The 12461-nt window shown below is 49.1% G+C and overlaps 1 protein-coding gene across 1 annotated transcript; it reads right to left on the reverse strand.

The window, feature by feature from the left end:
• Positions 1-494: 494 nt before the first annotated feature.
• Positions 495-1001, reverse strand: LOC122680313 (39S ribosomal protein L33, mitochondrial-like). Its single transcript, XM_043881578.1, has one exon. The coding sequence runs from the start codon at positions 941-943 to the stop codon at positions 746-748; it is 198 nt and encodes a 65-aa protein (XP_043737513.1). The 5' UTR covers positions 944-1001; the 3' UTR covers positions 495-745.
• Between the last annotated feature and the right edge of the window lie 11460 nt (positions 1002-12461).

Raw genomic sequence — 12461 nt, forward strand, 5'->3', positions numbered from 1 at the left:
TGACCAGTGTGAAGTGATACCTTGTTGTACTTTTGATTTGCATTTCTCTAATATTTAGTGAGGTTGACATCTTTTCCTGTGACTTTTTTTTACAAAGGTGTAATATAAACTTTCCTCTTGAAATTGGCTTCCTGAAGGTCTTCCAACTTTCAAATTCTTTTTCAATGACCAGTCCTTGGATATTTCTTGAAATCGGGTGTTTTTCACTTGTAACCCCACAGGTCTTGTGAATATTAAGTACCCATAGCGCACCTTTTCAAGCTGCTGTTGCTCAGTTGCTGAGTTGCGTCATAAGTTGGATTTGTAGGTGTGTGAGTCTGTTTCTGTTGTGTCAATTAGTTCATTTGTGTGAACTGATAGAATACAGCTCTCAGTGATATCTTAGGTTATCTGTCTTTCTCTCTCTGACTTACTTCGCTTAGTATGATAATCATTTGGTCCATCCATGCTGGGGTCATTGGCATTATCCTGTTCTCTTTTTTTTTTTTTTTTTCTATTTTAATATATTTTATTAAGGGCTATAAAAATATCCAGAAAGATAAATAAATGTGATGCAATGGTATATGTCCTAATATGAAGAACTTGTTTTCACTGCATTGTTTTCCTTCACAATGGCCTTCAAATCACAGGAGGCAGTGATTCCGTGCTATTTCCTCTTCTTTTATTACACGCTGCAGAATTTCTGAATCAGTATCCCACCCTCGATCTTCTCATTTATAAATCAAATTCATTTTCAATCCATTGTTTAGAGGGAGAGTATTTTTTTCTGTTCCACAAAGAGGACTTTTTTTTTCACTACTGGATCATAATGCAGTAGAGTCAGTTTCTCCCATAGTCGGCTTCTCTTAGTGTTGAAGGAAAAACCTGTTCCAGCTTGGCTTACCATTTTCACCAGAATTGTTTTTGACTTGCTCTTGGCAAACGTAACCGCTGACAGGAACATGGCAACAGTACCCCTGAAGACTCGGTAACGGGCCCGAAGTTCCCGCAACAAACAACTGCTTCCGGGGCACAGGCCTGTTCCGGAAAAGGATGTCCGGAAGTTCTCCCTGTTCTCTTTTATAACCTAGTGAGTTCCAGTGAAGAGGTGTATCACTAAGTGTTCATGTTTTGGTCAATGGACTCAAGAGGTTTATAGTATCTGATGTTACATTTAGATCTGTGAACTGTTTGGAACTTAGCTCCAAATTTGCTTGGTTGATTGATTGAATTTGGTTGATTCCAGTGTCTTGTGTATTGTAAATTGTGCTGCCCTGAAAACAGCAGTGCACGTGTCATTTCTAATTCTGATTTTCTCTGAATCTAAGTCCAGGAGTGGGACTGCCAGATCTTGCAGTTTCACTATGCTTAGATTTTGTTTTTAAGGGACCTCTTTGCTGTTTTCCATAGTTCCTGTACACATTAACATCCCAATAAAGAATGAAGGACAATTCTGTTTTCCCTATACCCTCTGCAGGACTTATTTGTAGTAGATCTTTTTGATGCTGGTCTTCCTGACCAGTTTGAGGTGATTTGTCATGGTGGTTTTGATTTCCATTCATTTAATATTTAATGAGGTGGAGTATCCGAGGTGCTTTTTTTTTTGATCTTACACAGTATGACTACAATTTACCAGTTGAAATTGGTTTATTGAAAGTGTGCCCTGTTTTAAATTATTTTCCAATGATTTACACAGCGACATTACTTGATGGCAGGTGTCATATGCAGCCCCACAGACCGCGTGAATTCTGAGCCCGGTGGCCCTGGTTTTGAAGTTGTTGTTATGGGAAATGGCCACAAGGGGGCAGCACTTCTTCATGCCCATCTCTGGTTTCTATGGCGAGCAGAGCCTTAAGGAAAATCGTGTTCATCCTGGTTTCTTGGGCTCACGTGAGCCCTGCCCTGGAGCCCTCTTGGTCAATTACCGAGCCGATTGCATCTTTACTCTTTAAAATTAAGTAACTGTCCGGGTGGATGGCATCACGACTCAATGGACAGGAGTTTGAGTAAGCCCCTGGAGATGGTGAAGGACAGAGAAGCCTGGCGTGCTGCAGTCCGTGGGGTCGCAAAGAGCCGGACACGCTGACTGAACAACAAACTGTCCAGGTGTGTGAAAAGCTGATCTGTGTATTTGGGCTTCCCTAGTGGCTCAGCTGGTAAAGAATCCGCCTGCAATGTGGAAGACCTGGGTTCAATCCCTGCGTTGGGAAGATCCCCTGGAGGAGGCAATGGCTGTGTATTTAGTTCCTGCTTTTCCAATGTTTAGTGACAGCGTGTTACGTTGGTCACCTCTTTAAAAACCCCATCTCCAAATTCAGCCATATCCTGGTGTCCTGGGGGTTCAGAATGTGAATTTAGGGGGACATGACTGAGCCCGCAATGTCCTGCTTTGGAACGAGCTGACACGTGCCTCAGTGCCTCCTTCCCTCAATTCCCTCGGGGGTGATGTGATGGCCAAGGGAGGGGCCACACCTGCCACGCTTGTGTCCCAGTTGGGCAGCCCTTCCCAGCTCTCCTTGACCAGGTAACAGCAGTGCCAGCCCTCCTGAGGAGCGGTTCTGGGGTGTGGTGGCCCTTGACCTGCTGGGGTGAGTGGTTCGGGGTGCTGTGGCCCTTGTCCTGCTGGGGTTCTCAGTGTCCAGGAAGCCAGGAGCCAGCAGCCCAGTGGGGATGCCGGGAACGCTCAGGGTCCTGGCGAATGCCTCTCCCATCAGACACCCCAGCCAAAGGGGGAAGTCTTGGGGGATCACAGTGGGGAGAGAGTCATGATCTCATTTATGCTGCAGAAAGGCAACATTGAGTTGGGGTGTGAGAAGCCCTCTGGAGTCAGGGAGCTTGGTTGGGGCCTGTTGGAGGGATTGGGCTTGGGCCAGGGCTGTGGGGGTAGAAGGGAATTAGTGTGGGGACTGGCCATAGGCTCTGCAGGAGGAGCTGACAGTCCCTGGAGCACAAGGAAGTGGGAGCCTGGGAGGGCCTGGGTGGGGCTCAGCAACTGGGGAGGGTGGGACCCCTTTCTGGGGGTGGGAGCAGCAGGATCCCAGCCCTCTGAGGGGCCTGTTAGCCCCCAAGATGAGATGCGGGTGCAGTGGTTGGGCCAGTGCATCTGGCCTGGGAGAAGGGTCTGGGCTGGATATGTCGCTGGAATCCTCACAGGAAGAGGAAAGGCCAGGAGGGGGCAGGGGTTACAGCAGACCATGTGCAGTGACTGCAGTCCTGTTGGAACCAACTCAGAGCCCAAAGGGGTGGTTGTCAGGAGCTCGACTTCACTCTCTTATTCCTTTGTAAAACCACTGTGTCAGAATTAGGGACACCATCAGGAGACTTCAGGGCTCCGTGGTGCTGTGGCTTCATCAAAGGGTCCCAGGTGGAAATAGAACCACTGCAGGCCCTGCCTGCATCCCCACTGGGGAGGAGCCCCATCAGGGCACCGGGGCTCACAGACTTCAGGGAGCTCCTGCCCTCAGGACTGGTCTCCTCCTTCCCACCAGCTGCTGGTCCAAGGCCCAGGCACCCCCATCCTGGCTCCAGCCTCCTGGACCTGGCTTCTGGGACAGCTTAGCGGTAAGTAAGACCCTCAGAATCCTGTACCTGCCTGGGGGTAAGAATGTCTAAAAACCTGCACCCTGCAGACCATGGAGGGCTGAGTGTTTCCAGCAGGTATAGGGGAAAGATGGGGCATGAGGTTCCTACGTGTGCAGGGCCTTCCCAGTGCAGAGATCTGTGCATTTCCCCAGCCAGCCAGATCCCCACATCATCCTCCCAGGAAGCCCAGATCCAGGGTCATGAGGGCAGAGGCCATACCCCTGCTTGTCTGTAACTTCTCACCCCTACGGTGAGGAACCTGGCTCCCACCATCTGCTGTTTATCTCTGCGTTGCTCCTTTCCAGATGACACGTGCAGAAGTTTCAGCTTTCTTAGTTACTGCAGTCTGCAAAGAACCCCATAAAATAAGCCCACTGTTTATGAAAGGCCCATTTTGACTTTAGTCTACAGATTCTGCTAATTTCCAAAGTTGAGCCAGCACCTTTTGCCCCGTCCCTTACACTGAGGCTTCTCTGTGTCGTTTCTGATATTCTGAGTCCAAGCTCACTCCGCTGGCTGCATAATAGGCCAATGAATCCAAGAGATGAGGTGTCGAGGCAAAGAAGAGACTTTAATTGGGGAGCCATCAGACCAAGAAGATGGCAAGCTAGCACCTCAAAATAACCACTTTATTGGGGTCTGGATGCCAGGTTCTTTTATAGATCAGAGAGAAAGAAGCAATGAGGAACTAAAGTCAAAATGCAGAATAGAGAGGGAGAGGCAGTGGGGAAGTAAAGTGAAGGGGCCTTCAGCCTTGCAAAGTATCTCCCAGGGAATGTCCAGCCTTGGAAGGGGTGTGGGCAGGGACAAACTATCCCTCCATGAACTGAACAAAGGCACTTTAGTTTACAGTCAAGCAGAGGGGTAGGGTCCTCCAGGCAAGCCACTGAGCATGATTATAATGGTAAAAACAACAAAAAGCAAGTCACAAGTCACAGAAATAGCTTCCAACATGGAGGCGGAGCTGGCTTTCTCCCTGCAACACTGCTGCAGTTAGATGCAATGTCAGAGTGTACTCCACTGCTGCATCCCAAACAGCTAAATCTGAGTAGATTATGTTCACCCCTTGGGCCATACAAATCTGTGGGCTCAGACAAAAACATAGGGACAGGCTTTCCATCCTGCAGTTGAAGAGGAAAAGTTAAAATTTTACATAACTTTCTGCTCCTTCTGCTTCTGTAACCCAACTTGCTTCTTGCAAAGTCTGGATCATGTAGGTCATGTAGTCTCAGAAACTGGGGACCTACAATACTAGGAACCGGAGCTTATCTCACTCATCCTTGTCCTGCTCTTTGCAATTGCCTAGCCCCTGCAAACCTGCTTAATCATGCCTGTCCAGGTCAGGCAATTCCCTCCCCATCTTGACTGCTGTTCCCATGCATGAGAAACCCCTTAGTTTAAACCAGCCTATTAACAGCTAGTGTTGCCCACTATAGTCTGTCTATAAAAACTCTGTAACCCTTTTGTTCAGGGCTCAGAGCTTGGAGTGTTAACTCCTTGGGGCCTGCCGGCGTAATAAACCTGAGTTCTGCAACTCTCTAAGTGTGATGCTTGGTTTTTTGAGTACTGGTTTCTGCAACAATATGTCAGATAAGATGGCTCATTCCTTTCTATTGCTGAGCAGTATTCATTGCATGTGTATGGGAGGAAAAACAATTTTCCTCTAACCTAGGTGGTTAGTTGAGACTTTCACTGTAAAAAACAAACAAACAAAAGACAGATTACCAGGAGAAAAACAGAAGTTTAATAGCATGGATACCTCCTGTATATATGGAAGTTAACAAGAAAACTGAGTCACTCCCTTAAATGTCCAAAGCCATCACCTTAAATGCCATCTTCAGACACAAACAAAAGACCTGGGGTGGGGGAAGAGGGAAGCCAGTTATGGCAGGCTATCATGCAAAAACAGTAAGAAGGGTATGTTTGTTTGCAGATTGAAGTCAGGACTTGTCCATTGATAAGAGTTACTTGAGATTTAATCATCTGCCTATTTCTGGTGGGAAAAGAGACAGCCTTTAAATATGGAGATTTCTTTATTGTAAATGTCTTTCACAAAAGGACAGTTACTATTTAGCTTTCCAAGATTCCTTTAAAAAAAAAACAAAACATTAGACTGAAATAATCTTTATGGCAGAGAGTCGTATTTTGGAGTGGCATATTCTGCTTGCCTTAACATAGATGTACCCCACTTTGCTTGTGTATTCATCTCTTGAAGGATATCCTGATTTGTTCAGGTTTTCAGCTATTATGAATACTGCTGCTGTGCATAATTGTATCCTTGCTTGAATTTGGAAATAGATTTTCAAAGCAGTTGACTAAATAACGAAAGCGTGATTGTTGGATTCCACAGTTTAGCTGTAGAAAAAACTGCCCAGCTGTCTTACTGTGAGACGGGCATAACTAGCGCCGTGACAGGCACCCTGAACTATGAGTAAGCTTCAGTTTCTCCCAAGAGTGGGGTAATTATCTGCCCTCAACAGGCCACCAGAGACCAGCCAACCAGCAAGCGCCCAGTAAACCTCCAGGAGAGTCCCCTGCGCGCGAAAATTTTAAAGTGTGTTTGACCAATGAAATTGCTTCGTAAACATGTAAACAATCTGCTTGCGATAACTACCCACTGCTTATGTTTGAAATCAAGCACCCTATAAATGTGCGTGGAAACTGGGGCTCAGGGCTCTCTGACTTTGCACCACTGTGTTGGTTGCAGCAGGGGCCCAGACTCGAGTCTGCAATAAATTTCCCTTCCTTTGCATGTTGCATTGTCATGGGGGTCTTCTCTTTTCCTGCTGGGGGATTTGGACATCGGGCATAACATTTGGGGGCTCGTCCGGGATCCCTTGACTGGGGAAAGAGAACACTTCCAGGACAGAGGGGAAGGATAGATATAGCACCGATGCTCAGGCAGGACAGGAAAGTCCAGTGTAAATCCGAGGCCCTGCTGAGAAACAGGAAGGTATCTGGCACAGGAGAAAGCTTTCTATAAAGGGGGAACGGATTGGACGTTCCAGCCGGCTCAGGACTGAAGCCAGCGAGCACGCTGGAAGGCAGCCAGCTCTGTGGGAAGGAGAGTTCCTCTCCTGGTCCCGAGTCTGCTGAGCAGTGGACACCATTCGGTAAGGTGAACCTTGTACTGGGAGGCAAGAGGACTCAGGGGGCCCAAAAACCCAGCGCTGTGTTGTCGGCCGACATTTGTCTATCTGTGTGTTTGTCTATGACACTCCGTGTTTGTGTGTGTGCTGGCATTGTCTCTGGTCTCGTTGTCTTCTGGTGTATCATTCTCTACTCTCTCTTCTGACTTATTCTCCTTCTCCCCTTCTTCTCTGATCTGTCTTCAACTCCTACTCTCTTCAAGAGTTTCAGTGAACAGGCGAACAGTTGTGGGGGCAACTGATGAGTCCCGGCCAAGGCTACACTCTGGTGGACTCTGAAGGCCTTACAATAAGTGAGCCTCAGTAATGGGAGCCCGATTGGGTGAAACTCTCTTTCAACATCCCTAGCTGAGGATGTGGCCTAAAATTCCTTGTGTGGGCACGGGACAGGCACTTAAAGGCCATTAGGGCGCCTGCCACTTGAAGACTCCCGTGAGAGGATAAGGGGGTCACGGAACGGGCTAGAACCCTCTAGGGTGCCCGCCCCCAGCAAGAAAACTTCCGTGCACCGACGCAGGCACATAAACAGTTCCAAAAGCATACCATAAGCCCAACCTCTTGGCTGCCACCATTCCCGGTAGGATTTTTGGTGGCCATTCTCAGTGACTTCTTCTCTCTCTCTCCTACCATTTGATCTTTGACTATGAGTCAGGGGGAATCTACCCCACTTTCTCTCATGACTGACCATTTCTCAGATGTCAGGGCCAGGGCACATAACTTGTCTTTGCTAGTCAAGAAAAGTAAATTAATAACCTTTTGCTCGGCAGAGTAGCCTGACTTCCAAGTTGGATGGCCTCCGGAAGGTACCTTTCAACCGTCCATTATACAGGCTGTAAAAGAAAAGATTATGGCTCCTGATCCCGGGGGTCATCTGGATCAGGTTCCTTATGTCATGGTCTGGCAGGATCTGGTGGAAAATCCGCCCAAGTGGTTAAAACCTTTAGTTCACAAACTTCCTGGTTCTTCCAATTCACAGGTCCTGGTGATGGAAACCCCCCCGGAAGAAACTAAAAAGAAAGAGGACCCAAAACCCGTCCTTCAGGAATCATCTTATCCGAACCTGACAGATTTAGAAACAGAGATAAGGCCTCCGCCATATGCCCCCCCCCCCCCCATTGCAATTCCCTCCGAGGGGAGAAACTCCCCCGGGCTAATCAAGAGGGTTGAGAGGGCCCGTGGGAGCTGACCATGAGGGGGGACCCTCATTGGGGACCAGGAGGAGAATTAGGGGTGATAGGGGTGGGCAAGGCCCTGGGGACCCAGAGTTGCCTTCATCCACCGTTCAGGCGTTCCCCGTCCGAGTGGGACCAGCTAACCCGGACGGAGAGTGAACCTATCAGTACTGGCCCTTTTCCACAGGTGACCTGTACAATTGGAAAACCCAGAACCCTCCTTTCTCAGAGAAGCCCCAAGGCCTCATTGACCTCTTAGATTCCATTTTGTTCACTCACAACCCCACCTGGGATGATTGTCAGCAGCTGTTGCAGGTGCTCTTCACCACAGAAGAACGGGAGCGAATTCTGGCAGAGGCACAGAAACGGGTCCTGGGGGTCGACGGGAGACCAACCGCCCAGCCTCATCTCGTGGACGAGGGGTTTCCTCTGTTGCGGCCTAACTGGGATTTTGAGCGAGTGGAAGGTAGGGAGTGTCTCCGAGTGTACCGCCAGACTCTGATGGCAGGCCTGTGGGCTGCAGCTAGAAAGCCGACAAATTTGGTGAAGGTAAATTTAGTAAGGCAAGAGCCCACTGAGAGCCCACCAGCCTTGCTAGAGAGGCTCATGGAAGCCTTTAGGCAATATACACCTATGGACCACCAGGCTGAGGAGTCACGTGCTGCAGTTCTGTTAGCGTTTGTAAATCAGGCAGCCCCAGATATTAGGAGGCAATTACAAAAGATAGAGGGATAGGAGAACAGACAATACAAGATTTACTGAAAGCAGCTGAAAAGGTATTTAATAATAGAGAGACCCCAGAAGAAAGGGAAGAGCGAATTCGATGGGAGGAAAGGGAATTAGCTGAGAAGATCAGGAAGGAAGATAGGGAACATAGGGCGAAGGAAAACCTGAAGAATCAGAGGGAGCTAGCCAAGATTCGTTTTGTGGGGATGAAGGCCAGAACAGAATTGAGGGAGCCTCGTGACCCCCAGACTGGAGAAAAAGAGAGACCAAAAAGGCAGGCCCTAAAGAAAGATCAGTGTGCTTACTGCAAAGAACGGGGACACTGGAAAAACGAGTGCCCCAAGAGGGACCCAAAGAGAGGAACAACCCAGAGAGAAAGAATCTCCCCTGGAACTCGAGTTCTATATGTGGGGGAAGACAGTGACTAGGGGAGTCAAGACTCGGCACCCCTCCCCGAGTCCTGGGTAACCATACATGTGGAGGGGAAACCCGTTGGCTTTATGGTGGATACTGGCGCCCAACACTCTGTTTTAAATAAAAAACTGGGACCAATGTCTAAGAAAACCAGCTTAGTGCAAGGAGCCATGGGGAAAAAAAGATATTGTTGGACCACAGAACGGAAAGTAAATCAGGGGACCCATCAGGTGTCCCATTCGTTTTTGGTGATACCAAAATGCCCAGCCCCTCTACTTGGAAGAGACTTGTTGACTAAAGTTAATGCTCAGATCCATTTTGACCCTGGGGGAATGTCAGTCACGGATGGACTTGGACAGCCGACACATGTCTTGTCTCTAGCCTTAAGAGATGAACACAGACTTTTTGCGCCTAAGCCCTCAGAGGTCATAGCACCAGATGTACAACCGTGGGTCCACAAATACCCATTGGCCTAGGCAGAAACAGCAGGAATGGGACTGGCCAAACAGAGACATCTGGTCGTCATCGAGCTAAAGGCTGAGGCAATTCCTGTGAGGGTGAGACAGTACCCTATGAGCCAGGAAGCTCGGCGGGGGATCACTCCCCACATTCGACGGCTCATGGATGCCAGAATTCTCAAGCGGTGCCAATCCCCTTGGAACACCCCCTTACTGTGGGTGAAGAAGCCAGGGGGGACAGATTACAGACCTGTCCAAGACCTAAGAGAAGTCAACAAGCGGGTGAGTGACATACACCCTACTGTCCCTAACCCGTATACCCTCCTGAGCAGCTTACTGCCTGAGTACACTTGGTACACTGTGCTGGACTTGAAGGATGCTTTTTTCAGCCTACCCCTGGCGGCCCAGAGCCAGGAGATATTTGCCTTTGAATGGACTGAGGGGGAAGTCCAACCGGTAGTACAATTAACTTGGCCCCGCCTCCCACAGGGGTTCAAGAACTCCCCTACCTTGTTTAATGAGGCTCTGAGTGAGGACCTCTACGAATATGAGACTCAGCCACCCAGAGGTCATCCTGCTACAATATGTAGATGACCTTATCTTGGCTGGAACTACAGAGGAGGCATGCAGCCATGCCACCGGTGACCTCTTACAGACTCTAGGCACCTTAGGGTATCGCGCTAGCGCAAAGAAGGCGCAAATAGCCTGGCAAGAGGTCACCTATTTGGGGTATAAGATCAGACAGGGGAAAAGGTGGCTAACTCAGGCCATGAAGGAAACGATATTACAGATACCAGAGCCCAAGACCCACCGCCAGGTGAGAGAGTTTCTGGGAACTATTGGATATTGCAGACTGTGGATCATGGGGTTTGCTGAGAAGGCCCGGCCCTTGTATGAGGGAAGTAAAGAGACCCCACACTGGACTTGGACTGAACCAATGAAACAGGCTTTCCAGACACTCAGACGGGCCCTACTAGAAGCCCCAGCCCTTGACCTGCCTAACCCAAATAAGCCATTCCAGCTGTTTGTAGATGAAAAGCAAGGAATGGGAAAGGGGGTCTTGATGCAACAATGGGGACCGTGGAAGTGGCCGGTGGCATACCTTTCGAAGCGATTAGACCCGGTGGCCGCTGGGTGGCCCCCTTGCCTCCGCATCATTGCAGCCACTGCCCTCCTTGTCCACGATGCTAACAAGTTGACGTATGGACAGCAACTCTGGGTTTACACCCCTCATGCCATTGAAGGGGTTTTAAAGCAGCCACCAGGTAAGTGGATCTCCAATGCCAGTTTGACACATTACCAGGCCTTGCTGCTCGATGCCCCACAGGTGTGTTTTCAGACCCCTTGCTTCCTGAATCCAGCCTCGCTCCTACCTAACCCAGAGAAAGACTGCCCTCTCCATAATTGCCGTGAGATGCTGGCTGAGGCCCTAGTGGCATGAAAAGACTTAACTGATGTACCCCTAAACAACAGTGAGCTAGTATGGTTCACCCATGGGAGCAGTTATGTAAAAGATGGACAAAGGAAGGCAGGAGATGCCATAGTTGATGATTCAGGACAGACAATATGGGCTAAGACACTTCCCCCAAACACTTCTGTGCAAAAAGCAGAATTGATTGCCCTAATACAGGCTCTGGAGCAAGCCAAAGGGAAGAGAGTCACCATTTCTACTGACAGCCGATATGCTTTCAGCACTGCCCATATTCAAGGTCCAATATACCAAGAAAGGGGATTTCAGACAGCTGAGGGAAAGGAAGTCAAAAATCTGCCTGAGATTTGCAGGCTCCTGGAAGCTGTCCAACTGCCCCAGGCAGTAGCAATAGTACATGTCCCCGGTCACCAGAAAGAAGACCCTAAGGCGCGGGGCAATCGTGCCGCTGATGCGGCCGCTCGAGAAGCGGCTAGCCAGGACTACACCGCCCCCATATTAGCCATGGGACTTCCACTTCCCGGTATGGGGGCCTTGCCACCAGTTCCTGAATATTCCCTCCCTGATCTCACCTGGATCAACGAGGATACCACCCTCCAGAAGGATGACAAAGCTGGATGGTACCAAGACCAAAACAACAACCTGATATTGTCTGCCATCCTGGGTCGTCACCTGTGTGAACACCTGCACACAACTACACACTTGGGGGAAAAAAGACCTTGACACTTCTCCAGACAGCCTGCCTGAGGTTCCCTCGACAAAATGCAACTGTACGAGAAATAATCCAGGCTTGCAAAGCGTGCCAGCTGATGAGGACAGGAAAAAGGCAGCACACGGGAACGAGGTACTCAGGGGAAGAGCCAGGGAAACACTGGGAGATAGATTTCACTGAGGTAAGTCCAGGCAAGTACGGGTATCGCTATCTGTTGGTTCTGGTAGATACCTTCTTGGGGTGGGTAGAAGCTTTCCCCACTAAGGGAGAGACAGCAATAGTGGTTGCTAAAAAGATCTTAGAAGAGATAGTGCCTAGGTATGGGCTGCCAGTGACTATGGGCTCTGATAATGGACCTGCCTTTGTGAGCCAGATTGTACAAGGGCTGGCCCAAGCTCTGGGGACAAAATGGAAGTTACATTGTGAATATAATCCCCAGAGCTCAGGACAGGTTGAGAGAATGAATCGGACCCTAAAAGAAACTTTGACAAAGTTGGCAATAGAGACTGGCGGGGACTGGGTGACCCTCCTTCCCTTCACACTGTTTCGGGCATGTAACACCCCTTATAAGCTGAATCTTACCCCTTTTGAGATTCTGTATGGAAGACCCCCTCCTGTGTGTCCTATTTTCGAGGGAAAGTGCCTGCCACCCCCTACTTTGGGGCAATTCCAGCAAACTCTGATGGCATTAAGTAAGGTGCATAACCACGTTTGGAAATTAATTCGAAAAATACATGAGGGTCAAAGCAAGGGGGCCATCCCCGCACATAATATTGGCCCAGGTGACTGGGTTTGGGTAAAACGGCACCAATCTAAAGTATTAGAACCTAGATGGAAAGG

The sequence above is a fragment of the Cervus elaphus genome, chromosome 1, assembly GCF_910594005.1.
Source record: "Cervus elaphus chromosome 1, mCerEla1.1, whole genome shotgun sequence".
Classification (NCBI taxonomy): domain Eukaryota; kingdom Metazoa; phylum Chordata; class Mammalia; order Artiodactyla; family Cervidae; genus Cervus; species Cervus elaphus.